Source organism: Myotis daubentonii, chromosome 13, assembly GCF_963259705.1.
Source record: "Myotis daubentonii chromosome 13, mMyoDau2.1, whole genome shotgun sequence".
NCBI lineage: Eukaryota > Metazoa > Chordata > Mammalia > Chiroptera > Vespertilionidae > Myotis > Myotis daubentonii.
This window is the reverse complement of record NC_081852.1, coordinates 5,130,205-5,156,984: the sequence shown is the minus strand read 5'-3', so window position 1 is coordinate 5,156,984 and position 26,780 is coordinate 5,130,205. Positions and strand designations below refer to the sequence as shown.

Sequence of the window (26,780 nt, the reverse complement as noted above, 5' to 3'; positions counted from 1 at the left end):
GTTCTCTGAATATACCCATTTGGAGCTAAAACCTCTATTTAGCCTCCTGATATCGAAGTTGGATCTGTCGTACTTGTTGACTATCCATTTGCCCATATCTTTATTTCGTCAGAAAGCAAATTCCTTGAACTCCCCACTACCAAATCACCCAAACCAAAAAGTAAAATAAAATAAAACTTTGAGTTAGTTGCATTCCTAAAAGTGTAAAAATCATTTATTTGAAGGTAATCTCTTTCTTGTGAAATCATAGCTACTATTACTTCTTACTGGATTCTCAGTCACTGAAGGACAGGTTCTTACTCCTCTCATAATCCCCAGGAACTCTCTTTGATGCTCTTAGCTTCTCCTGCCAGAGAGCAAAAGGGGCTTCAACACCAGTCTTTTTCTTTTTATCAGAATGCTTAAACCCCAAGTCAGTGCTCATCCTGGAGTGGTTTCTGGGTGTCGACTTCGCAGCTTTCTCTCGGGCTTTTCATATTGACTCTTCATCGTTAGCTTCTTGGAAATAACCAGGGTGTAAAATGTAAAAAGGGGGGACATTTTCTATTTGTAGCATTATTTTTTTAACCTGTTAGGATGTTCTAAATGCATTCCTTTCTTTCTCACTCCCCTCCCTTTTTTTAAACACCACAGGTATTCGTTACAGCACTGATGTGAGTGTAGATGAAGTGAAGGCTTTGGCTTCTCTGATGACATACAAGTGCGCAGTGGTTGGTAAGTGATCTCTTTTGTTGTTACCTAATGAGAGCTCTTTAGGGAAATATGTTTATTTACAAGGTTACTTTTAAGATGTTGGAGAAATATATGTTATCAGAACTGATTTTTTTTTTGTTTCACAGTTTAAGGCTCACATCATTTTTTAATTAGTCTTAATTAAGATTTAGTCTTTTTATATATATATATTTTTATTGATTTTTACAGAGAGGAAGGGAGAGGGATAGAGAGTTAGAAACATCAATGAGAAACATCAATCAGCTGCCTCCTGCACACCCCCTACTGGAGATGTGCCCACAACCAAGGTACATGCCCTTGACCGGAATCAAACCTGGGACCTTTCAGTCAGCAGGCCGACGCTCTATCCAGTGAGCCAAACCGGTTAGGGCAAGATTTAGTCTTTTTTAATGTTTTTAAAATTGATTTTAGAGGGAAAGAGAGAAAGATAAACATTGATCAGTTGCCTCCCATACACACCACAACCTGGGCATGTGCCCTGACCGGAATCAAACTGGCAACCTTTTAGTACATGGGGCGACATTCAACCAATAGAGCCACCACCGGCCAGGGCTAGATTTAACCTGTTTTCAAATGGGGAACTTTTTATACCATCTAATTGGATTTTCTTTAAGTATAGACCTTTGTTTAAGGCCCTTTCCATATAATCTAGTGCATAAGAGCAGAAGGAAAATAAGTATGCTATTTGCTTTCAGAAATAGTCAAGCACACTGATTAAGTATGCATTGTAACTTGCCTGGGTTTATAATTTCTGTTCACTAGAATTTTAAAGTGCAACATTTTAGAAGAGGTCAATATGGGCTTATTGCTTGAATTTTCTGAAATTAAAGCTTAAATCATGCACATCTATGTAATGTTGCATAGTGCTTTCTTCCTTTCTAAGTTTGTTATCCTTTCTTTGGAATAACAACCTTCAGCCTTCTATTTCAGATGTGCCATTTGGGGGTGCCAAAGCTGGTGTTAAGATCAACCCCAAGAACTATTCCGTAAGTATCACCATGACATCTGTGCATGTGGTGCATTGGCAAAGGACTTGAAATTACTAGGTGACTATGCCCCCCTCCCCCAATACCAGTGAGGTTGATGGTCTCTGTCCCTTTTAAAAGGAGTGGAAAAGCAAGTAAATAACTCATTGAGTGTTTGCCATATAAAAGGTCATCTGCTTAATGTCAGTTTTCATACTTGGTTAAAAGGTAATTAATGCCTTCATATTCTTAGGCACTTATATTTATAAATTACTATGATCTGAGATTTGTGTATCAGGATCTCAAGATTCTAGTGACAAATATCTTACCTAATCTGATCAAAAATCTTACTGTTTATGCTGAGTTCCAAGATAATTAAGTTAGTTGTTGTTATGCTTTTTATAGTACCAAATTAACATCTGTACACAAACATAATAAATATGTGATTTTATTCTTTTAAAAATTTGCCCTTTAAATGAAAATAGACCATAGGGAGTGCTGATATGATTTTATATTCATAAAGAGAACAGGAACTAGGATTTGAGCCCTACTTCTATTATTTGTATAACCTAATTTCTGATCTCTCATTTCTTTATCTTTAAAATGCCTACTTTATGAGTTGTTCTGAAAAAAATAAACAAGAAGCTATATGAAAATGTCCTATAAGTAGAAAATATGATGCAGCTAGCTTTTCTACAGGTGGCTTTCCTATCAAAGTCTTTTTCATTGTTTTTGGTTTTTCTCTTTACAGGATAATGAGTTGGAAAAGATCACAAGGAGGTTCACCATGGAACTGGCAAAGAAGGGCTTTATTGGTATGTGTTGCCATGGAGGTTTCCACATAGAACGGGGCCATCTCAAAAGTAATTGTCTTAATTTGAACCGGTGCATGGAAGGGCTCCCTTTTTACTTTGAGAGAGAGATGGGTTCTGTGAGGAATATGGTGAGATACCCAGGCCTCTTTATGACACGTCTCTCGTAGGAAATTCCAGTTCCCAGAGTGCACTTTGGACACCAGGAGAGGCTACTCCATCCCTTCTCCTTGGACACAGTGAAGGGTTCTGGTCCTCTAACAGCATTTCACAGTCTGTTGTAACTTCCAGAAACACTGGGGCCATATTTTTAGGAACTAAATAATACCTGTATTATAAAGATTTTCACATCTGTAAAAGGCAGTTTTACAGTAGTAACCCTGATAGCAGTGAAAAATCTGGTGCCTTTTGAAATTGGAGGCTTAAGCATGCCTGTGCCTTCAAAGCAGTGGCCAGGCCGAGACGGGAGGCTCACACTGGTGGCTCCCTGCTGCCACTGGCTGATTTTGAGGGCTCCTGTCATTCTTTTGTTTGTTCCTGGGAGCTTTTGCCAGACTAAATTTCTGAAGGTACTGATCCTCATTTGGTTGATGTTTTAGATCAGTGATGGCGAACCTTTTGAGCTCGGCATGTCAGCATTTTGAAAAACCCTAACTTGACTCTGGTGCCGTGTCACATAGAAATTTTTTGATATTTGCAACCATAGTAAAACAAAGATTTATATTTTTGATATTTATTGTATATATTTAAATGCCATTTAACAAAAAAAAAATCAACCAAAAAAATGAGTTCGCGTGTCACCTCTGACACGCGTGTCGTAGGTTCGCCATCACTGTTTTAGATCATACTAATAATTACCTGTGTCATATGTTCTTTTTGAGAAATAGGAATATTCTTTTCTGTGATATATGAATATTCAATCTTTAATTAGCAAGCACTGAGTCTATATTTCTTGTTCTAGAAATGTTCTCATTTGTTTTAATAAAATCAAATTACTTACTAGAATGTTTGCCTTTTCAACAAAGTCAAACTAAAGAAGACTAACAGGAAAGATCTACTTTTTCTCTATTCCTGTCCCTGTGGTTTTCTCCCCAATATTCCCCCCTCTGTTCATAAATTCCTATGAACTTAAGATATCCCTATTGTGAAATTGGCCCTATTTTTTAGGGGGGCAAGGGGGAAGAAGGGTATGACTTAAATAAACTAATAAAAATTAGTGTAGATCATACTAGAACTTGACTAGATTTGACCTATCTTGAATGTATTTTAAAGGCATTTGGATTCTTGGCATGCCTCCTCTTCTTGAACACCACTGTGGGCTTACACGAGTTAGTGAGCTGACTGCCTCCTGCACAGGAGTGCCTACTCATCCTGAGATTTGTGAATTGAGTCATGTTCAGCCAATTGGTAGTATTCAGAATTTTTTGTGTCATTTCCTCTTCTCTGAAATCTCAGAAGTATTTAATAGTCTTGAGTTATATTATACTTTATTAAGTTGTAGTTATTGCCCATTATCCAGAGTTTATTCAACTTAATTTTCTCTATATTGACAAGTATCTTATAGTTCCAAAGGTTAAAAAGTGATTCCTTGAAACACTGAAAGCTTAAGTACTAGCAATTTGACTTCTTTGTGCAAAAGCCTCATTCCCTATTAACCCACAGTGCAACCAACCCGGACCTCTGGGCTAGCAAGCTTCGTAGCTTAAGATGGAAGCAGGATTTCTCGCCTTCCCTCCAGGGCACAGAACGAGTCCTGGGAAAACCTGTGGAATTTGTTATTTCTCTTCTTTTCTGACTTCCCTCTCCACAGTTTCAGGTTGCAATTTTAACCTGAGTCTGAGTCCTGGCCCTCTCACATTGGATGAGCTTTACAATTTATGCAAAAAAAAGTCAGCTGGGATGCTGTGAGGGATAGCATTGAATCTGAAAACAGTGGAGTGTTGCTGTCAAAACCATATCAAGTCTTCCAGTCCATGAACACTGAATATTTTTCCACTTGTTTAGGTGTTTGATTTCTTTCAGTGATATTTTATAGTTTTCAGAGTACAAGTCTTAAACTACCTTTTAGAAGTTTATTCATAAGTTTTTTATTCTTTTTGATATTCTAAGGAATATTAGTCTGCAGGATTCTTGTGAGGTCTTTTATTATTGTTGTTAATCCTCACCCAAAGATATTTTTAGAGAGAGTGGAAGGGAGGAGGAGAGACAGAGAGAAACACCAGTCAGTATAAGAGACACATAGATTGGTTGTCGGAGCACTTGCCCCGACCAGGGCTGGGGATCAAGTGTACAACTGAGGTATGTGTCCTTGACCAGAATCGAACCCAGAACCCTTCAGTCCATAGGCCGGCGCTCTATCCACAGAGCCAAACCAACTAGGGCTCTTGTGAAGTCTTTGATATCAGATAGTAGTGACTAATAGAATAAGTCAAGAAGTATTCTTTCCTCTTCTATATTTTTTTAGTTTGTGAAATAGGCTGTTAATTGTATGAATTTAGATATCCTCTTTATAAACTGTTAAGTTTACAACCTTTACTTTGTAAAAAAAAAATACCCTTGCAGTAACCTAATGTTCCCGTTAGTGCCCTTTTGTCAGAGGATGAGGCTAGAATATAACGTTACTCCTTCCAAGCATGAGAGTCGTGTGGGGCGAGGGTAGGTTTGGACAGTTACAGTTCATGAGCTTTATAAGATGCCTTCAAAAAGCTACCAGGGCATAGAGTTCCAGATTGAGTTGGGGAGGAGGGCAGAGTGAGGGAAGTAAACCGTGGCCATTCAAAGTTGTCTTATGCCAGTTTTTGTCCATTGCATCCTAACTTGTACAAAGCAGTGCAGTGTCTAGGACCTTGGCCCCTGAAATGTAGAACCTTAAAATGTACCTTCTATTGCTGGTTTAAAAGTAAAAATTATAGAAAGAACTTGAATACAATTCTTAGAATGATCTTCATTTTGGAGAGACTTAATAGTTTAACCATTTTTTAAAAATATGTTTTTAATTGATTTCAGAGAGGAAGGGAGAGGTAGAGAGAGAGAAACATCAACGATGAGAGAGAGTCATTGATCGCCTGCGTCCTGCACCCCCCACTCTGGGGATCAAGCCCACAACCAGGGCATGTACTCTGACTGGGAATCGAACTGTGACCTCTTGGTTCATAGGTTGACACTCAACCACTGAGCCATGCCGGCCAAGCAGTTTAACCATTTTTTAAGTTGTGTTTTTCTTTTTATAAAGACTAGTTTTTTGTTTAGTTTTGTTTTTATTGTCTAAAGTTTTACATATGTCTCCTTTTTCCCCCATTGCCCCTCCCCCACCCACCCTCCAGCCATTCCCACCCGGGGAAGCCCCCACTGCCCCAGTGTCTGTGTCCATTGGTTATGCTAATGTGCATGCATGCAAGTCCTTTGGTTGCTCTCTAACCCCCTCCCCTGCCATTTGTCTCTGTATCTATTTTTGTTCATCAAATTATGTTGATCATTATATCCCACATGAGTGAGATTATGAGTGAGATCCTGTGATATTTATCTTTCTCCGACTGGCTTATTTCACTTAGCATAATGCTCTCTAGTTCTATCCATGCTGTTGCAAATGGTAAAAGTTCCTTCTTTTTTATAGCGGCATAGTATTTCATTGTGTAGATAGATGTACTACAGTTTTTTAATCCACTCATCTGCTGATGGGCACTTAGGCTGTTTCCAAATCTTAGCCATTGTAAATTGTGCTGCTATGAACATAGGGGTGCATATATCCTTTCTGATTGGTGTTTCTGGTTTCTTGGGGACAATGGGTTTTTATTATTCAGTATATAAAAATGACATCCAAAGAGTGAGCAAGTTTGTGCATATGTTTCCAAACTCTATACACATGTATGCATATGAGTTTGTGCATAGATATTATACATAGAGACATAGAGAGATATATGTACATAGGAACATATACATGGTGTATGAAACCTGCATTTTTTTTCATGTCTGTTTTGGTGATGGTGCTAAGTCATTTACATGGGCATAGATCATCCTTTTATTCTCACTTTCTTTGGTAGAAGTATTTCTACATATTTCTGCCTTTACATATTTGAGTGACATCATTTAACACATTTTTTTTAATGTATTTTATTTGATTTCAGAGAGGAAGGGAGAGGGAGAGAGAAACATCAATTATGAGAGAGAATCATTGATTGGCTGCTTTCTGCACGTCCCCCACTGGGGATCGAGCCCGAAACCCAGGCATGTGCCCTAACTGGGAATTGAACCATGACCTCCTACTTCATAGGTCGACGCTCAACCACTGAGCCATGCCAGCCGGGCAACACATTTTTATCTGAATTTCACTGTTTATAGTCATTGATACCTATTGCCGCTTTTGAGCTAACTTGTTATTTTTGTTTACTGTGATCTGAGGAATTAAAAGCCAAGGCCTAAAACTTTATGTACACCAAGTAAGCTTTGAATAGGTCAGAGCAGCATTCCATCATGTGTAAAGTAATGTGGGCTTAACATAACTGCTTTAGCAATGTCCTTTTTCCTCCTTCTATTAGCGGAGATCTTACACCTGAGTAAGGTATGGTACCGTGCTCTCTCACACACAAGTACTCTCTGCCCACAACAGCCCTCTTCATCAGAGCCGATGGCGTTACTATCTGGCTACAGTTTAAGGAACTGAGATCCCAAGACCGGACTGATTTGCCAATGCCTGCACGTACAGAAGCCTATTGAGTGGCTTATACTGCACCTAAATGCCAGCGGAAGGAATTTCCGTGTAACATTGTGTGTGTATAAATTTGGTAGTGAAACGTTCAGTAAATATCGCCATGACTTCATTTCCTAAGTGGAATCTGAAGTTCCCTAGCCACGGCAGCTCTGTTAGAGAATTGCAAGGCCTTCGTGTTTGAGATGAGTTTATCTTCGAGACTGGTGCAATGCTTTTCCCTGTGCCCCCAGGTCCGGGCATTGACGTGCCTGCCCCAGACATGAGCACGGGCGAGCGAGAGATGTCCTGGATTGCAGACACCTATGCCAGCACCATCGGGCACTATGTGAGTACCCCCGAGGCCCCGGGGCTTCATTTGCCGCCTACAAGAAAGAACAAGTTGTTCTACGTGACAACGGAGAATTCGCCCGGCTTTTCTCCTCCCCTTTAATCATACCTTGATTTGCATGTGATTTTACTTCGGTCTCTAGTCTTAAATCATAAATGTAGGGAACATGGATTGAGCTTTTTGCCTTATATGCCTCCCTATCCTGGATGCCGGGATGGTGCCCTCAGAGAGGGATCAACTACTGGGTGACACACCTTCCTACTGAGGCAAATTGAGACGTAAGCAAATAAGGTGTGGAGATAGTGGGTGCAAGGACAGAGAGCTGTGGTTTCTGAAACAAGGCTTCCTGGGAGTGGTATTTAGGTTAGAACTTGTAAATGGGTGGAATTTAGACAGCGGGAGGTTTGGGGAGTTGGAGCAGAGCTCAGATGGTCTGAGGAGAAGGCATATTTAGAAAGGTTGTGAGAGAGGGAATAGTAACATGGACTAGGACAAAACTATGAGACCCTGGAGTTTTGTTCTCCCCGCTGGTCAGATGGAGCCTTTGATGCTGACTGTCCCTGGGGGAGGGCTGCAGGCGGTGTCAGGCTGCACCAGCAGAGGGAGACCCTCCTGCACAGGGCTGGGGGCAGCACTGGCACCTGGCAGACATCAGTTTGGCAAGACCGGATAGGACGCGTGGAGTCAAGGAAAAAGACCATGTCGAGTCAGAGAGAACCAGAAGGACTTGAGCAGAAGTGATGCCACTGATACAGAACCTGAGAAGAAAACTAACTTTATGTCCTTGAAAGGGATTAAGCCCTGAAAAACAAATATTTAAGGAAAAGACATTCACTTAAAATATGTGGAGCACCTACTACCTGCAAGGCTACGTGTAACAAGGTGTTCAGTACATTGTGGTGAATGCTGCAAGTTCCAATGCTATGGAAAGAACAATGGGAGCCTGGCCACGTCTAGGAGATAAGCTTAGAGAAGCCTTCTTTAAGGATGAGTAGGCGTCAACTAAGTAAGGGAGGGCGAGGGTAGAAGCGGAAGGACGCGCCTGGGTAACAGTTCTCACGTGCAGGAGGTGGCCTTGGAGGAGACCATGGTGGCCAGAGTAGAGAGCGAGATTGTAGGGCCTGAGAGAGGTCCCCAGAGCAGGGTCAGACCCGATTATTTGCAGAGGGAAGAAATGCAGCACTAATTAGAGTGAGTGTCTGACACCGCTCAGTGTGCCTTTGAAGCTTCACTCTGTGTGTGGTAGCGAATGGGACTGTTGGGGCAGGAGCCTGTAAGGCGCCCAGAAAGACAGACAGTGATGTTAGCCCGTCCTCGCATTGGAGTCACTGAAGGGAAGAAAGCACTCAGTTATAAAGAATGAATTGTGGGCGTTGGGGAGGGGGGATTTCTGAAGAGAAACCAGTTCAGCAACTGGCTTGTCCTGGAGCCAGTACAGGGGCAGGGGCAGTGGAGAGAGGGAGTGGGACAGGGGCAGTGGAGAGAGGGAGTGGGACAGGGGCAGTGGAGAGGGGAGTGGGGCAGGAGCAGTGGAGGGGGGGAGTGGGGCAGGAGCAGTGGAGGGGGGAGTGGGGCAGGAGCAGTGGAGAGGGGGAGTGGGACAGGGGCAGTGGAGAGGGGGAGTGGGACAGGGGCAGTGGAGAGGGGAGTGGGGCAGAGGCAGTGGAGAGGGGGAGTGGGACAGGGGCAGTGGAGAGGGGGAGTGGGGCAGGGGCAGTGGAGAGGGGGAGTGGGGCGTGAAGAGTAGTTTCCACACTTGAAGAAAAATGGAAGACAGTTAGAAAGATGGCTGTTGTCCCACGAGAAAGATGTTCATTGTTCACAGAGATCAGTCTGGACCCCTGGGTGCAATCTGTGGGGGACATGTGCATGCAGCCTGGATTCTAGATTGGCTCCTTCGCACACCAGCTCTGACCTGTGGCAATGCCTCCACTTCCTCCTCTGTCAAATGGCAATTATAATACTACTTCCTTCATGAGACAGTCATGAGAATTAAATGAATAATCATATAATGCCCTTAGCACAAAGTATTTATAAATATAAATACTGCACCAGGTCAGTTACACAGATCCCCTGAAATAAAACAGCAGTATGAGACATTTATACAACAAAGAATTTGGTTTGACTGTCATTCCCAAATAGGATCTTTTTTTATAAGTGAATTTATTCAATAACAAATTTACAACATAAATGAAATGGATAAATTCCTAAAAAAAAAATTTTTAAGTGACACAAGATGAAATAGAGAATTTGAAGAGCCACAAAGCTAATAAAAAGAAGAGGTTATGCCCTACCTGGTTCAGCTCAGTAGATAGAGCATCAGCCTGTGGACTGAAGGTTCCCAGGTTCAATTCCAGTCAAGGGCACATGCCCAGGTTGCAGGCTCGATCCCCAGAAGGGGGCATGCCAGAAGCAGCCCGTCAATGATTCTCTCTTATTGATGTTTCTATCTCTCTCTCCATCTCCCTTTCTGAAATCAAAAATATGTTTTAAAGTAGAGTTTATTATTTATAAAAAGCATAAATAACGTCTTTTCATAAGGAAAACACAAGGCATGGGTGATTTTACGGGCAAATTCAACCAAGAAATTTTAGAAGTGCCAGTCTTACACGTCACCTTTTGTGTTCAGTGAGCTCTGGGTATGATCTCTTGTTCTTAAATATATTTTTAATTGATTTCAGAGAGGAAGGGAGAGAGAGAGAGAAACATCAATGATGAGAGAGAAACATCGATCGGCTGCCTCCTGCACACCCCCTACTGGGGATCGAGCCCGCAACCCGGGCATGTACCCTGACCAGGAATCGAACCGTGACCTCGTTCATAGGTCTACGCTCAGCCAGGCCTCTTGTTATTTTTAAGCAAGACGCTAGATTGAAGAGTGCAGAGTAGTGGACAAGGATATTGGTTATTCATAGCTCATTCCCGTGGTGACAGCAAAAGGATGTTTGTGAGGCATTGCCAGCTGAAACCTGAGGCTGTACTAATAAAGATTTTTCCTTAAAATGATCGGAAATTCAAAATCAGGACAATAAGGAAGCATAGTTTTGTTATTTCCAGGCGTGAACCTGAACCACACGGCTCCTGTTGTGCAGCCCCACCTGGAAGAGCCAGTGTTCTCCCTGGGCTTCCAGGGCAATTTGGTTTTCTGGGGGCCAGGACTGGCACCATGCCCGTCGGTGCCGGCATTCGCATTTCCACTGTTTAAAGCACTTGGCACTAGGCTTGCAGTTCTGCAGTTCTAAGTGCTCGTTATTCATGGGAGAGACTGTGGGAAAACTAGTTCTTTAAATCACTTTACTAGACTGCTGTTTTTTCTTCATTAATTTAGTTCTTTCTGTTGGCATTTATACGAGTAATACAGTTCTCAGTCCTCCCTGTAAAAATATTTAAACAATACAGAAAAACACCAAGTCACTTTTTAACTCATCAAGCTAGGATATCTATTGGGCGGTAGGGGTAAGTTGTGAAGTAAGGCACTTTATCTTGTTTCAAATGGGTAGCAAATTGCCTTATTAAATAATTTGTACCTTAGCCATCATGTAAAATGCTTTCTTCATTTTTATTGATTTCCTCTCTATAACTGGACTGCCCAATTTCTTGTCTCACTAATCCAATTTGTCTATTCTTCCTTGAAGTAGAATTTCTAGGTTAGTAGGTTTTCTTATTTTGGTAACTATTCCATGTTGCCCCGAATTATTTTGTTCTCAGTAATACAGAACTGAGAACTGTATTACTTGTATAAATGCCATTTTTTTTCCTTGAGTACTTTTGCTGGCCCACTTCTTTACATATATATATTGATTGATTTCAGAGAGGAAGGGAGAGGGAAAGATGGAAACATCAATGATGAGAAAAAATTATCCATCGGCTGCCTCCTCCACAACCCCTACTGGGGATCGAGCTGCAACCCGCGCATGTGCCCTTGACCAGAATCGAACCCGGGACCTTTCAGTCCGCAGGCCGACACTCTATCCACTGAGCCCAGGGGTCCTCAAACTTTTTAAACAGGGGGCCAGTTCACTGTCCCTCAGACCATTGGAGGGCCGGACTATATTTTAAAAAAAAACTATGAAGAAATTCCTAGGCACACTACACAAATCTTATTTTGAAGTAAAAAAACAAAACGGGAACAAATACAATATTTGTATTTGCATGTGGCCCACGGGCGTAGTTTGAGGACCCCTGACTGAGCCAAACCAGCTAGAGCCCACTTCTTTTTAGGCAAACTTGAGTTTATTTGTTTTTAAGTGCTTGAATTTGTAGATTTACTCAAGTTTTAATGGTAGATTTTAAGACACTTAAGGCTTGAATATATCCTAAGTAGGATATAAGTATTGAAAGAATAATACTTTGTTATATTTTCATTAATTTCCGGGAGGAAGGGAGAAAGATAGAGAAACATCAATTATGATAATCATTGATTGGCTGCCTCCTGCTGCCTCCATTGGTGGTTGAGCTCTAACCCCAGCATGTGCCCTGACCCCTGAGCCACGCTGGCCCTGGCCGGGCAGGAATAATACTTTAAAAAAAAAAATTTGTTATTGATTTCAAAGAGTGAGACACTGATTGGTTGCCTCCTGCACACACCCTGACCAGGCCAGGGATGGAGCCTGCAACCTAGGTACATGCCCTGACCGGAATCGAACCTGGGACCCTTCAGTCTGCATGCTGACACTCTATCCACTGAGCCAAACTGGCTAGGGCAGGAATCATACTTTTAAGCTATTAAAAATACTATCTGGCCCTGGCCAGTGTAGCTCGGTTGGGTGTCATCCCATGCACCAAAAGGTTGCCATTTCGATTCCCAGTCAGGGCACATGGCTGGGTTGTAGGTTTGATCAATGTTTCACTCTTGCATCGATATTTGTCTTTCTCTCTCTCTCCCTGAAAAAAATCAATAAAAAATCTTTTTTTAAAGAAAATACTACCTATTTTTGTGACATTATATTTGTACTTTAGGAATCTAGTTAAGTTAAATTCCTAACGCCCTGTTCCTCCCATTGGAAATATTAGTCTGGGAACAGAAATCTGAAAGAGTGAGTCATGTGCCTCTTGATGACACTCCTAAACAGCGTATTTTAGTTGCATGAGAATGTGTTTGGCTCTATCCTTGACTCCATTGGTTCATCGTAGGAAATTCTCCTGAGGTTTCATCTCTGAAGTGCTGGCTTTCTCTTGCAGGATATTAATGCCCATGCCTGTGTCACTGGCAAGCCCATCAGTCAAGGTGGGATCCACGGGCGGATCTCTGCTACTGGCCGAGGAGTTTTCCATGGAATCGAAAACTTCATCAATGAAGCCTCTTACATGAGCATTTTAGGAATGACACCAGGGTTTGGAGATAAAACATTCGTTGTTCAGGTAAAAGTTTTTGTTTCTTAAAGAATAACTTATAAGTTGTTTTTAGATTTGCAGTTTTTAAAATTTGATTATTTTTAATCTCTTAAGTTTTAGAATGGTTGTTTTTAGAATACTACACCCTTTATTGTGTGAGCTTTGGTATGATTATGTGACTAGAAGCAATTTAAGTATCTCTAGGATACATATGAAGCTATCACCAACTTCATTTTGTTTTTTAATATGTTTTTATTGATTGGCTGCCTCCTGCATGCCCCACACGGGATCGCGCCTGAAATCCGGGCATGTGCCCTGACCAGGAATCAAATTGTGACCTCCTGGTTCATAAGTTGACACTCAGCCACTGAGCCACACCGGAGGGGCATCCCAACCTCTTTTGATCAGTATTTAAAAAATGAAACTGTATCCAGAATGGGAAATCACTTAAATTATTAGGGGTACACAGAAAGAATTTGTTTGGTATTTGATTATTTTACTTAAAGGAATTAAGTTGAATGTTACTTTAAAATAGAAGTCATATTCCTCCCAATTAGTGACTTACCTTTTTAGTACCAAAGGACATCTGGTCATGAGGGACCTGGGTGGTATGGTTGGCACCACTATCATTTCTTTATAACTCACCAAGGCTGCACTGACTAAACTCCTTCAGGTCTCATTATCACAGACAACAAAGGGTTGGGTTCCTCATTGCTAAACATAGAAATTTGTTGTTGAAGGGAAGCCATTTAGTCCATTGTTTCTTTTGGCAAAAGGATTTTGAGAATTCCTTTTAGCAGAATGTCAAGTTGCATTGGACAGAGTGTGACTTACCGTCTGTCTTTAGTAGGAAGTTGTTTTTGTGTGTCATACGTAATTGTTCTTTACAGGGATTTGGTAATGTGGGCCTGCACTCTATGAGATATTTGCATCGCTTTGGTGCTAAATGCGTTGGTGTTGGTGAATCTGATGGGAGTATATGGAATCCAGATGGCATTGACCCAAAGGAACTGGAAGACTTCAAATTGGTATGTTAAAGCTAATATCTGAGCAGTTGAACTATCCTGAATATTGTCAAGTTTTGCAATAGCTTTATTTAAATCTATTTCCATTGCTTGCTTTTGTAAAATGTAACTTTAAAGATAACTTTGTCTTCATATAATTTGGCACTAAATATAAGCATTTAAACTCTGGTGCAGCTGTTAATTCTGATATTCAATCAATTACAGCAACATGGATCAATCCTGGGTTTCCCCAAGGCAAAGGTTTATGATGGGAGCATCTTAGAGGCCGACTGTGACATACTGATCCCTGCTGCCAGTGAGAAGCAGCTGACCAAGTCCAATGCACCCAGAATCAAAGCCAAGGTAAAAGCAGAATAGAGACTATCCCACCTTCCTAATGGGATGCTATTGAAGGTCGAGGAAGTGCATATCTTGGGTATCCTCTTTTTTGTTTGTTTGTTTGCAGCTTTATTGGGATATATAATACACATACCAGACAGTTCACCCAAGTGTAGAATTTAATGGCTTTTAGTATATTCAGAGTTGTGCAACCATCACCGTGGATTTCCTTTTAAACCAAATTTCCAAACAGTAGTTATGGAAATCAAAAGGTGAAAAAACAGTTTTATATACTTTAGAGCAAAGTGACTTTATTGATTTTAGAGAGAGGAAGGGAGAGAAACATCAACGTGAGAGAAAAACATTGATTACTTGCCTCCTGCACGCGCCCCAACCAGGGACCCACAACCCTTTGATGTTCGGCTCCAATCAGCTGAGCCACACCGGCCAGGATGACTTTTATTGATTTGATTAAACTGGAATTACTCGTTCCTACAACCTCCTACCCATATGTGCACATCTCTTGGCGCTCAGTGAGGGGATTTGGTGGTGGCGGCGGCATTCCTATGTGTCCCTGACTTACAGATCATCGCTGAAGGTGCCAATGGGCCAACAACTCCAGAAGCGGATAAGATTTTCCTGGAGCGGAACATCATGGTTATTCCAGTAAGTCATCTGTTTGCCAGTTTTTAGATGTGCTTGGAATCATAATTGTTTTTGTAAGGAATTGTGGGAGGGAGGATCATTAGTTTCCCAAGCTGTTAGTGAATTCATCTTTAGTTTGTGTTTAAGAAAATAAAATAGAAGCATGATTGTTAGTATAGTAAGCCTGTCAGTTTTCGCCTGAGCATTTTCTTCTAGCTTCAAGTTCTTTCTTGAGTATGTACTTAGCCTTCTTTAGAACCTAGTTATATAAATGTGTATTGTGCTAGAAATACTATTCTAACTTAAAATTAAAGATTGCTTTTACCACCCTTACCATATGCATTTCAAGTGTCCCTGCAGCTTTGCTCAGAAAGCTAATGTGAGGAACATGTTTTCAGTGGATAAGCATGGGGTCAACACCAACAGGTTATTGACAATTGGAAGTTGGTGTGGATTTAGGGAGCATTTTAAAGAACCCCTTTGCTGAAAGCACTTAAAAATTCAATTTAACAGAACTAGACTGCCTTCGGTGGTAGAGGGAATGCTGCTCTTCTGGGGAGATTCCCCAGACAGTCCAGCCCACAGGACTGGGCAGCAGTTTTGTCAGGAAACTGTTTCGGTGGAGAAGAGGCTCTAACCATAGCTGATTAAATGCTTGATTAGTAAAATAAAAAAATCAACTCAGATGGATTGGAAGGGGGGTTGTTAAATTTAAGTGTGAAGTTCTAAGATATCTAAGATGTATTTGGAAAGGTTGACACTTAATCTGCTTTGATACTAAAATTGAGCTCTTAGTTTTATTGTAAGCTTTTATCTAAAACTATCATCTTATATCTTTGGCATCTTCCTGACGAATTTTTGTATGTAGGATCTCTACCTGAATGCCGGGGGAGTTACAGTATCTTACTTTGAGTGGCTGAAGAACCTAAATCATGTCAGCTATGGCCGTTTGACCTTCAAATATGAAAGGGATTCTAACTACCACTTGCTCAGTAAGTTCTGATGATCTTGTTCTCCAAAAATAATCTTTTGGGCCAGCTAGAACGCTGGACAAAGCTTAAACTTAAGACCAGTTTCCTTTTTATAATTCTAAAGAACATAAATTAATTTCAGTATAGAAAACGATATTATTTTGCTTATGAGTCTTAGACCAAAAATATACGATTTCTTTATCAATATATTAGCTTCCTTAAATATATTTATATTCAGATGTTTGTTTTATAATGTAATATTCCAAGAACATAATCTGTAAGTTAGTAAGAAGAAAGAGCATCAGTTTAAACTGGGGCTTCTGTTGGTGTGCACCCCGTTTCTGCCTCTGGTTGCTCTGAGTAAAGGCCTGTGTAGTGGTGAGAATGTTTTAGTCTTCTGGTGGAGAAGACTGTTTTTCTTGGACAAGAGTAGGCTCCAGGGCTAACAGTAGGATTTTCATGAGGCTGAAATAAGACCAAGACCTCCCACTGAGTGCCTTTACTCAACCTGCTCAGAATCAGGGTGAAGTGACCCATCTATTTCCGTTTCTTTCCCTCAGCATTTTCTTTTTTTAAAGAGCCAAGGAAAAACCCTGGTAATGGGTGTTATGGAAACAGAGCAGTGACCTAAATTCACTTTACATAGGAATTTGGCCAAGCGCTTTATCCTTTTAAATGATTAACCCTTTCATGTCATTAATGTTGACGGTTTCTAAAACTCTTGGTTTTGGGATTGTGAATATAGTTGGGGACAACTGTTGCTACTGCTTGACTTTTTCTGATGGCATGGTCTTCTCTTCTCTTGGCTTTTCATAGTGTCGGTTCAGGAGAGTTTGGAAAGGAAGTTTGGGAAGCATGGTGGAACTATTCCTGTTGTGCCCACATCAGAGTTCCAAGACAGGATATCGGTGAGTGCTTGGAACATTTTCCACACGCTGCATGCTCTCTAGACTCGGGTCAGGTGTCTACATGAAAGTCATCGTAGGACTTGGAAGAACCCCAGTTCAAAATAAGTAACTAGTGGCTCTTCTGCTTTTGGCACCTTGACAATGCCGACGGCTCCACAGTGATGCTAATGTAATGGCAAAGCATTACTGCGAATTTAACTCGATTAAGCTTCAGAGAAATGGAAATGAAAATAAAAATTAGAACTATGAAAAATTAGAATTGCTATATGGGTACGAATAAGAGTGAAAACAGGTTAGAAAGAGTGTTTTACAGTAATTAGCAATTGACAAGGGTATATAGTAGTGCGCACACATCACAAAGAGAACTTCCTCACCAGGAAAGTGCGAAGGCATGGAAAGCAAGTCAGAGGAAATAGACCGAGACAAAATGTGCAACCTCACTGTTGGAGTACAAATTAAAATCAGGTCTCTCTAATCTATGAAACGAGCATAAACAATGGATCTTCAACTCACCATGTCTGCGGTGAAGCGGTTGTGCTTTTATTCTGATAACAACACAGATTGGTGCAGCTCTTTGAAAAATTGAGTTGTTAGTGTTCCTGTCCTTTGTCATAATAATGTCCGCTCTGGAGACTTCTCCTAAGAAAATCATTCCAAAGGAGTGGAATGGCTCCATGCATGAGGATGTCATCGGAACTGTGTTCTCAGTCGGTTTTAAAGTTACTTTGATTTAAACGGCATATAAATGGCAGGAAAATGGTTCAGTTATATCTTCTTATGAAATGAAATATTCAGTCATGGAAATATCAGCAATTTTCAACCTTCTCCATCTCATGGCACATATTAACTAATTACTAAAATTCTGTGGCACACCAAAAAATACATTTTTTTGCTGATTTGACTCCTCTCCACCATGAGCCTCCCCCCCCCCCCCAAAAAAAAGTATAATTTTGATTAATTCACATGGGACGGCTATTGTTGTGTGGGCTGTTGTCATGTTTTTTATTTGACAGTCTAAGGGGAAAGAGGTCGGTGCCCCTCTGGCACTGCATGTTTTAAACATTCTTGCAGCACATCGGGTGAAGATTGCTAAACTATATTGAAACATGGGGAAAAGTTAAGGGTTTTGTTTTGAAGATGCTTTTGCCACTCTGGGTACTAACTGTTCCCCTTTCCCAGGCATGTCTGCTAGTTCGGGTCCCTCTGTCAGAAATGCCGCGCTCTTCTTTCTCAGGTGTCACCACATCTCTGCAGCCTTTCCTGAAAGGCCCTGCGTGCCGGACCTGTGGGCATCCTGCTCTTCAGTGGGTTTCTTGCTCCTCCCAGCACCTGCCTGGCACATGTCAGTCACTCATATTGAAACCTCCAGAGGGAGCACAAAAAGAGGACAGCCAGCTAGTTAGGCAATAAGTAGAGCAACAGCTATGATGACTTTCTTTTTATCCTTTTAAAATAATTGTTGCCCAATCTATTGGTCTCCCAATTTTCAAATGCTTGCAGTTCTTCTAATTTTAGACTTGAGTGCTATGTCTCACCTCCTACCTGTTGTAGGAATCCTATATAATAAAAGCCTAATGTGCTAAGTGTCCCGTCAACTGGTCAGCTGTTTAACCAATCAAAGCATAATATGCTAATGATATGCTAAGGCTGCTCAACCACACGCTATGATGTGCACTGACCACCAGGGGGCAGTGAACTGGTCAACCAGTCGCCATGATGTGCACCAACCACCAGGGGGCAGACGCACTGACCAGTAGGTTAGCTTGCTGCTGGGGTCTGGCCGATCAGGACTGAGCGAGACAGGCTTAACACACCATGGAGCCCTCCCGTGGTCCCTCCCCAGCTGGCCAACCTCCCGCATCCCTCCCCGGCCCTGATGTGCACCGACCGGTGCAGTCCCTCAGCCTGGCCTGTGCCCTCTTGCAATCCGGGACCCCTTGGGGAATGTTGGAAGGCCAGTTTCAGCCCGATCCTATATGCCAGGCCAAGGGACGCCACTAGTGCACAGATTCGTGCACTGGGCCTCTACTCTTGTAAAGAAGTGTCAGTTGAAAAACCAGTTCTTTTCCAGCTCCTTCCCTAGCCACGTTCTGGGCCTTCCAAGACCTACCATCTTTTCACTGTCCCTCATCACCCCTAATGTCCTCAGCATTCTCCGTATCTAACTTAAATTCCATGCTCCATCATCACAGTGACTCCTGTTCTAGTTTTGCTTCATTGATCCCCCTGTTAACACCTGAGCCCTGATAACATCCAGATCTTTGCCCCCTGTGGCTGGAGGCCCTGCAGACTGCTCAGATCCTAACCACTAGCATCATAGATTCTTAGAGCCACCCCTATTCCATTTATTTTCTAATTCTCCTAAATATCGTATTTTCTCCCCTCTCTCTCCTGCACTCCAGCTCATGACCTGGTATATGCTCACAGAGAACACTGAAGCAGACAGAACTTCCCCATGTACCCAGCTCCTGGCATCTATACCCTGCCTTGTGTCAGCTCTCTTGTTACAGAGCAACCCTGTACTTCCATCTAACCCCAAGTCCTGCTATGGGCATTGGGGGCCCGTTTTCAACTTATCAAATGCGTAACTCAAGCAAATCCTTCCCTCTGTTCTGCATCACCAGTCCTCCCTCAACTTATCAAATGTGTAACTCAAGCAAATCCTTCCCTCTGTTCTGCATCACCAATCTTCCCTCTATGCAGTCATTTCTATTGGTGTTCTAAATGCTGTCCTAAAAATATATAAATCTGCCCTGACTGGTTTAGCTCATAGGATAGATAGAGCGTCAGCCTGCAGACTGAACGGTCCCAGATTTGATTCCAGTCAAGGGCATGTACCTTGGTTGCGGGCACATCCCCAGTGTGGGATGTGCAGGAGGCACCGATCTAAGTTTTTCTCTCATCAGTGTTTCTAACTCTCTATCCCTCTCCCTTCCTCTCTGTAAAAAATCAATAAAAATATATTTTTTAAAAAAAAAAAAAAATATATATATATATATATATATATATATATATATTTTATATATTTATATATATATATATATAAATCTTACCATGCCAGTGTGGCTCAGTGGTTGAGCATCAATCTATGAACTAGGAGGTTGCGGTTCAGTTCCCGGTCAGGGCACATGCCCGGGTTGTGGGCCCAATCCTCAGTGCAGGGCGTGCAGGAGGCAGCCAATCAATGACTCTCTTTCATCATTGTTTCTATCTCTCTCTTCCTCTTCCTTCCTCTCTGAAATCAATAAAAGTATTTTTTTTAATATATCTTTATTGATTTCAGAGAAGAAGGGAGAAGGAAAGAGAGATAGAAACATCAATGATGAGAGAGAATCATTGACCGGCTGCCTCCTGCACATCCCCCTACTGGGGATCAAGCCCGCAACCTAGGTATGTGCCCTTTATCAGAATCGAACCTGGGACCCTTCAGTCAGCAGGCTGACGCTCTATCCACTGAGCCAAACCAGCTAGGGCAAAGTATAGTTTTAAAAAAAATTATATATATACTAGGGGCCCAGTGCATGAATTCATGCACCTTGAAAGGAACTGTGGGCCGTGAGGCTGCAGTGGGCACAGGGGCAGGTCTCAGCCCATCCTCCACGCCCCCACCCAGCCCCTCCTACCGTGGTCCCTGATCCTGTCTGCTGGCAGCCCCACTCCTGCCACTGCAGCTCCCATGCACTGATGGTGCTGGCCCGCTCGCATCCACTGACGGCACAGTGATTAGGGCCGCACCAGCAGCAGGTGCAAGCGGGGCCAGCGCTGTCAGCGGGTGCAAGTGGCAGCTGCTGCCCCAATTGCCACTCAGGAGCAGGGGGAGGTGAGGAGCAGGGGGAGGTGGAGAAGCCCTCAGGGATGATCAGGGCCAGCAGCAGTTGCAAGCGCCAGGTGGGACTATGGCGCATGGGGACAAAGAATTTTCTTTTTTTTTTTTTTAATTAAATCTTTATTGTTCAGATTATTACATTTGTTCCTTTTTTTCCCCCCCCATAACTCCCCTCCTCCCAGTTCCCGCCCCACCCTCCGCCCTCACTCCCCACCCACTGTCCTCATCCATAGGTGCACAATTTTTGTCCAGTCTCTTCCCGCATCTCCCACACCCCTTTCCCCCCCAAGAATAGTCAGTCCATTCCCTTTCTATGTCCCTGATTCTATTATAATCAACAGTTCATTCTGTTCATCAGATTATTTATTCACTTGATTCTTAGATACACTTGTTGATAGATGCATATTTGTTGTTCATAATTTGTATCTTTACCTTTTTCTTCCTCTTCCTCTTCTTAAAGGATACCTTTCAGCATTTCATATAATCCTGGTTTAGTGGTGATGAACTCCTTTAGCTTTTCCTTATCTGTGAAGCTCTTTATCTGACCTTCAATTCTGAATGATAGCTTTGCTGGATAAAGTAATCGTGGTTGTAGGTTCTTGGTATTCATCACTTTGAATATTTCTTGCCACTCCCTTATGGCCTGCAAAGTTTCTGTTGAGAAATCAGCTGACAGTCGTATGGGTATTCCCTTGTAGGTAACTGGGTTTCTTTCTCTTGCTGTTTTTAAGATTCTCTCTTTATCTTTTGCTCTTGGCATTTTAATGATGATGTGTCTTGGTGTGGTCCTCTTTGGATTCCTTTTGTTTGGGGTTCTCCGCGCTTCTTGGACCTGTAAGTCCATTTCTTTCACCAGGTGGGGGAAGTTTTCTGTCATTATTTCTTCAAATAGGTTTTCAATATCTTGCTCTCTCTCATCTTCTGGCACCCCTATAATTCTGATGTTGGTACGCTTGAAGCTGTCCCAGAGGCTCCTTACACTATCCTCGCATTTTTGGATTCTTTTTTCATTTTGCTTTTCCGGTTGGGTGTTTTTTGCTTCCTCGCATTTCAAATCATTGACTTGATTCTTGCGCTCCTCTGGTCTGCTGTCGGGAGTCTGTATAATATTCGTTATTTCAGTCCATGTATGCTTAATTTCTAGTTGGTTCCCCAATATAACATCGAGGGTCTCATTAGTTTTCTTGTAGATCTCATTAAGTTTATCGGCAGCTTCTAAACAGTTCTTGAGAGACCTTAAAAGTGTGGTTCTGAACTCTATTTCTTCCATTGACAATTTTGTCCTGTTTCTTTGTCTCCGCATTTTGTTATGCTTCCTTGGTGCACCCCCTAGTGGTCTTTGTTCGCAGTCTTATAGATAAATCTTGATTGTTGTAGCTAATTCCAGGGAGGGTTTGACCTCCAGGCCAAGTGGCTATGAGAATCAGCTGTGTCAGCAGTGAGAGAACTTCTGTCCTCTAGGGAGGTGCTAATCTAGCCTTTGCCTGAGGCTATCCGGCAAATGGTTCTGCGCTGGGCTTGGGCGGGGCAGGTCGCACAGGATCAACAGGGTGGGCCGGAGAGAGCAGTTATGGCGGCTCTCAGTCCTGTCCCCAGGGGCTCTGCCTCTCTGAGTCCCAGCACCCGCTGCAAAGCTCGGAGAGAAAGCTGCACTCGCTCTGACCGAAGCCAGACAGTCCCGCTTCTCCCGTTTGAGTCTGGGTCCCTAAAGATTCGCCCGGATCTGGTGTTCAGAGTCTGCGACTCCCTCCCAATTGAAAACAACAACCGCGCCCTCCGCCGCCAGCCCGCTCCGCACCTCAGAATTTGACTTCAGCACTGCGCCTCCTCTGAGTGTCCGTGTGCGTTTCTCTTTCCTCCTAGTTGTAGGACTTCCACTCAGCCAGCGTTCCTGTGGTTTTGGGTGATGTCCCTTCCCGTTTTTTGGTTTCACTTTTGAAGTAGTTGTTCAAAGCAGCAAACTCCGGCGTTAACCTATGCCGCCATCTTGGTTCTCTCGACAAAGAATTTTCAATAACCACCAGAGGTTTGCCCCGATGTCTGACTGGTGCCCCACTTTGGTCAGGTGCCCCTGCTCACCTGCTCCACTATCCTGCCTCAGCCAGCACCCACCAGGTTCCACGCTCTGCCCCCTGCTGCCAACATCCACCATGATTTGCGCGTGCCCCCTGGTGGTCAGCACACGGTTGTTCAGTCTATTTGCATATTAGGTTTTATATATAGAAGGTGTGTGTGTGTGTGTGTGTGTGTGTGTGTGTGTGTGTGTGTGTGAATCTTAATCCCACTTATTCTTCCAGGTCTTGCCATTTTTATTTCCCTTATGGCAAGCCTCCTTAAGAGTTGTAAATACTCTGTGTCCAGTTCTTCTATACTCAAACCTGCGTCACTCCACCAAAAAAACTGTCTTGTCAAGGTAGCCAGTGGCACCTGCACTGCCAAATCCAGTGTCACTTCTCAGTCCTCGTCTTCCTTCACCTATCTGCAGCTGTTGTCACAGTGTTCTCTTCCCCTGAAATGTTTTCTTTCACCTTCCAGATAGCACAGTCACCTGGTTTTCTCCTTACTTCACTATCATTCCATCTCATTGCCTTTTGCTTATTCTTATCAGCTCTCCACTCACTTAACGGAGGGGCTTGATCCCTGAACCAGATCTCTTTCAGAATTCAGTTTTGATGATCTCACTCAGCCTCAGGGTTTTAAGTCCAAGTATCTGTTCCCACCAGAATATACTAGTAAGCTCTATGAGAAGAGAGAATTGTCGTTATTGTGTGCTCTGCTGTGACCTACAATGCCTAGAAGAGTGCCTGGCACATAGTAGGTACTCAGTAAATGTTTTGATGGTTGAGTGATTGAGTCAAAGAAACTGCAGTGTTCCATCTGTTGAGCAGATCATCTTCTTATCTTGGTAGAAGTAAACAAAGCTTAATTCTTAGTTGATACAAATGTTATAGAAATATACCTTCTTAATTGTATAGTGTTGATTGGGTGAAGTTTGGCATAGATAACTTGTATTGGTGACCCACTTTATACATTTTTATCTGGCCTCTCAGGATGTTTTTGATAGCTCTATATATCATATTAGGAACAGTGGTGAGAGTTAATTGTCATAACATTTTAGAAAGTGTTCCAGAACACAAATTAAATAGAGGAATCTCTTGAAACAAATAGACTATCAGTGATAAGAGATAATTGGCATAGGAAAGAGATGAGCTGGCCTGGTGGTCAAAGATCCTGGGTTATATCCCAGCTCTAAAACTAGCTACTGGCAAACCTGGCCAACTTCTCTGGTTGACAGCTTCCTCATCAGTAGAATTGGGGGTTCATTAGAGCTGCTAACACTCATCCAGCTTTACACGTGGTGACACTGCTAACTGTAGAGCTCAGGACTCTACCCCGAGCTGCTCCTGGAGGTGCAGGTGCCTTTCTGTGCCCCGTGTGTCCCTGGTGGTCTGGGGACTGAACATTCATGCACTGGACGTGGCCGGGGGAGCCTGCTCCCAGGGTGCTGTGACATCTCAGGGGCCGGTGCTGATCTCATCACTTGCCTTCCTGGTTCATTGTTTTCTGTGTTCATTGTTTTACTGTGTGAGATCTTACTTCATGAGTATTTGTTTACTGTCAAATACAGTGAAAAGTAACTTATGGTTAAAATGCAACTACCTAATTAGGAATAAAGATATTACACAAAAATTAGGTATATCTTTAATTCTGCTGGCTGTGTATTGACTTGAGAACCTTCATGCTCAGGGAGGTGAAGCGTGTGCTGGGATGGTTTTATTCACTTCATGTTCTTTTTCCTGACAGGGGGCATCTGAGAAAGACATCGTGCACTCCGGCTTAGCCTACACCATGGAGCGCTCAGCCAGGGTGCGTGCACACGCTGCTGTTTCTATGGTGACTCAAAGGGCAGCCCAGTGTGGTCTCAGCCCCAGACTGTGCGTGAGCGTGTGATCCTCATTTGTGTGTGGCAAAGCACATGCTTTTTCGGTCTTGAATGATAGCCAGTGTTTTCAGGGTCTTGAATATGTTTATCAGGCTTATGGAAATAAGTAGTAATGCCAAGTAGGAGGAAGTGAGGTTTGGCTTTTAAAGTATATAATTTTGCAGCCTTAAATATACTCAGAGAGCTACATAGCCATCACCACTAACTACAGGTCACTTTCCTCACCCCATTCTTAGTTCTTGCATATTATCACAGAGTATGCCAAATGAATTCATTCCTGATAACACGATGTCTGAAGAACAAAGACAGCTCACACCTAAAATTCTGAAGAGCAACTTCTTGCTGCTGCCTAGTCAGTGGTTTATTTAATTCCAGAGAATTAGTCCTTCCTGACTAGAGGTTATTCTCCCGTCTGAGTAGTGTTTTTTTTTGGCTGCCCAAGTCCTACACTGAAATCGGGACAGGCAACTTGTGCCAGGCCCTTATGTGCCTGTGTGTTCATGGCCTGGATGCTGTGTCGAGTGGTCTTCACTATTTTTTCTACTTTGTTTCAGCAAATCATGCGCACAGCCATGAAATATAACCTGGGATTGGACCTGAGAACAGCTGCCTACGTCAATGCCATTGAGAAAGTCTTCAAGGTGTACAATGAAGCCGGTCTGACCTTCACATAAATGGATTGCCGCTGACTTCTTTACTACCCTCTTCACCTCTTCATCGTAGACCTATCACAAGTTTACATGTAACCACAGATCTTTCTCTCATTGCTTATTACACAGTGGACAACATTCTCATAGGTTGACTCAAATGAGACCCTTAAGAAAAGAGAAATTAAGGTTAGGGAATTGTGTGCAAAACTAAAAGTAGATGCCAGAGAGCCATTTGGGTGTATCAGCAAAAGAGCTCAATTCTATAGATTACAAACAGAAATAAATGCTGTTTCTCTTTATGCATTTTGTTCTTTTAGAATAAAACAAGTACATGCTGCTGTAATAAAATTGCCTTTAATCACTTACTAAGCCTAATCTTGACTGAGCAGTGAATGCCTATAAACATAATGAATGAAAAGCTAGTATTTTTATAACATAACACAGTATCATTTATAGCTTATCAATAGTATGTTGTCCAACAAAACAAAAAGCCCAATGGAGAGCTAGTTATCTTCTTTCCTATCATTGCATAGCAAATGATGGCACCTATTTCTGTTGTGTGAGACTGTCAGAATTTATTAACCACATTGATGACATATAGTCCAAAGAATGTAGTAACCTCCTCATGTTAATTAATTGCTCTTCTCTTTTCAAAAGTCTATTGTGTTGCCTGATTGAACAATAATTCAAATAGAGTGTCCCGGAAAAAACCACTTGGGCTCCTCTTTGGAGTCTGGCTGGCAGCTCTGAGCATTGCCAATAACAGCCCAACTCACCCTGACTTTGCATCCCCTTCCAGGGGCCTCCCCTTCGGCACAGCTTCAACAGCGGCCTGGAGACAGCCTGGGGTTGGCGGTTGTGTTTTGCCAGGGCCTTTTGAATAGTAGTGTCCCAATGAAGTGCTACATATTATTTATGTAAGAATGAGCTTTTTCTTTTTTTAACAATAATATCCTTTCAGAAATTTCTAACTACTTTGTAACTGCATGACTTAACCTGGTGATACAAGCAGTTATTAAAAGTCTACCTTTTCCAAAGCTTATGTTTCTTTTCTGTTTCTATATTTTAATAGTGTCTCTTAGTAGGTGATGAAAATACAATTGGGTTTCTGGAGTTTTTGAAACAACCACCTAAATAACATTACTATTGCTATGTTGTGAGTGACCAAATTTCATTCTTAAATTCTTTTGTTTCATTATATTGAACTAGAGGCCTGGTGCACAAAGATTTGTGCAATCTGGGGGGAGGGGGGTCCCTCAGCCCGGCCTGTGCCCTCTCGCAGTCTGGGACCCCTCGGGAGATAACAACCTGCTGGTTTAGGCCTGCTCCCGGGTGGCAGAGGGCAGGCCCAATCCCTAGGTGCAGCCCCTGGTCGGGCTCAGAGCAGGGCCGATTGGGAAGTTGGGGCACTGCCCCCGTCATGCACAGAGAAGAGCGGATCGGGAGGTTGTGATGCCACCCTCAGTCACTCTCAGGGTAGGGCTGATTGGGGGGTTGGGGCACCTCCCCCTGTCACACTCAAGGCAGGGTCGATGGGGAAGTTGCGGCGCCACCCCCTGTCACGCACAGAGCAGGGCCAATCAGGGGGTTGGGGAGCTCCCCCCTATCACGCACA

The 26,780-nt window shown here is 42.6% G+C and overlaps 1 protein-coding gene across 1 annotated transcript in view; it reads left to right on the top strand.

Moving 5' to 3' along the window:
- The window catches only part of GLUD1 (glutamate dehydrogenase 1), a 37,686-nt gene extending 11,484 nt beyond the window's left edge, over positions 1-26,202 (top strand). Inside the window, exons 2-13 of the mRNA XM_059662058.1 lie at positions 634-714; positions 1,663-1,718; positions 2,449-2,512; positions 7,448-7,542; positions 12,727-12,906; positions 13,770-13,907; positions 14,109-14,246; positions 14,808-14,888; positions 15,736-15,859; positions 16,655-16,746; positions 24,377-24,439; positions 25,070-26,202. Of these exons, the coding sequence (XP_059518041.1) occupies positions 634-714; positions 1,663-1,718; positions 2,449-2,512; positions 7,448-7,542; positions 12,727-12,906; positions 13,770-13,907; positions 14,109-14,246; positions 14,808-14,888; positions 15,736-15,859; positions 16,655-16,746; positions 24,377-24,439; positions 25,070-25,189 (1,232 nt within the window). The 3' untranslated portion in view covers positions 25,190-26,202. The remainder of the gene's footprint in view (positions 1-633; positions 715-1,662; positions 1,719-2,448; positions 2,513-7,447; positions 7,543-12,726; positions 12,907-13,769; positions 13,908-14,108; positions 14,247-14,807; positions 14,889-15,735; positions 15,860-16,654; positions 16,747-24,376; positions 24,440-25,069) is intronic.
- Positions 26,203-26,780: the final 578 nt, after the last annotated feature.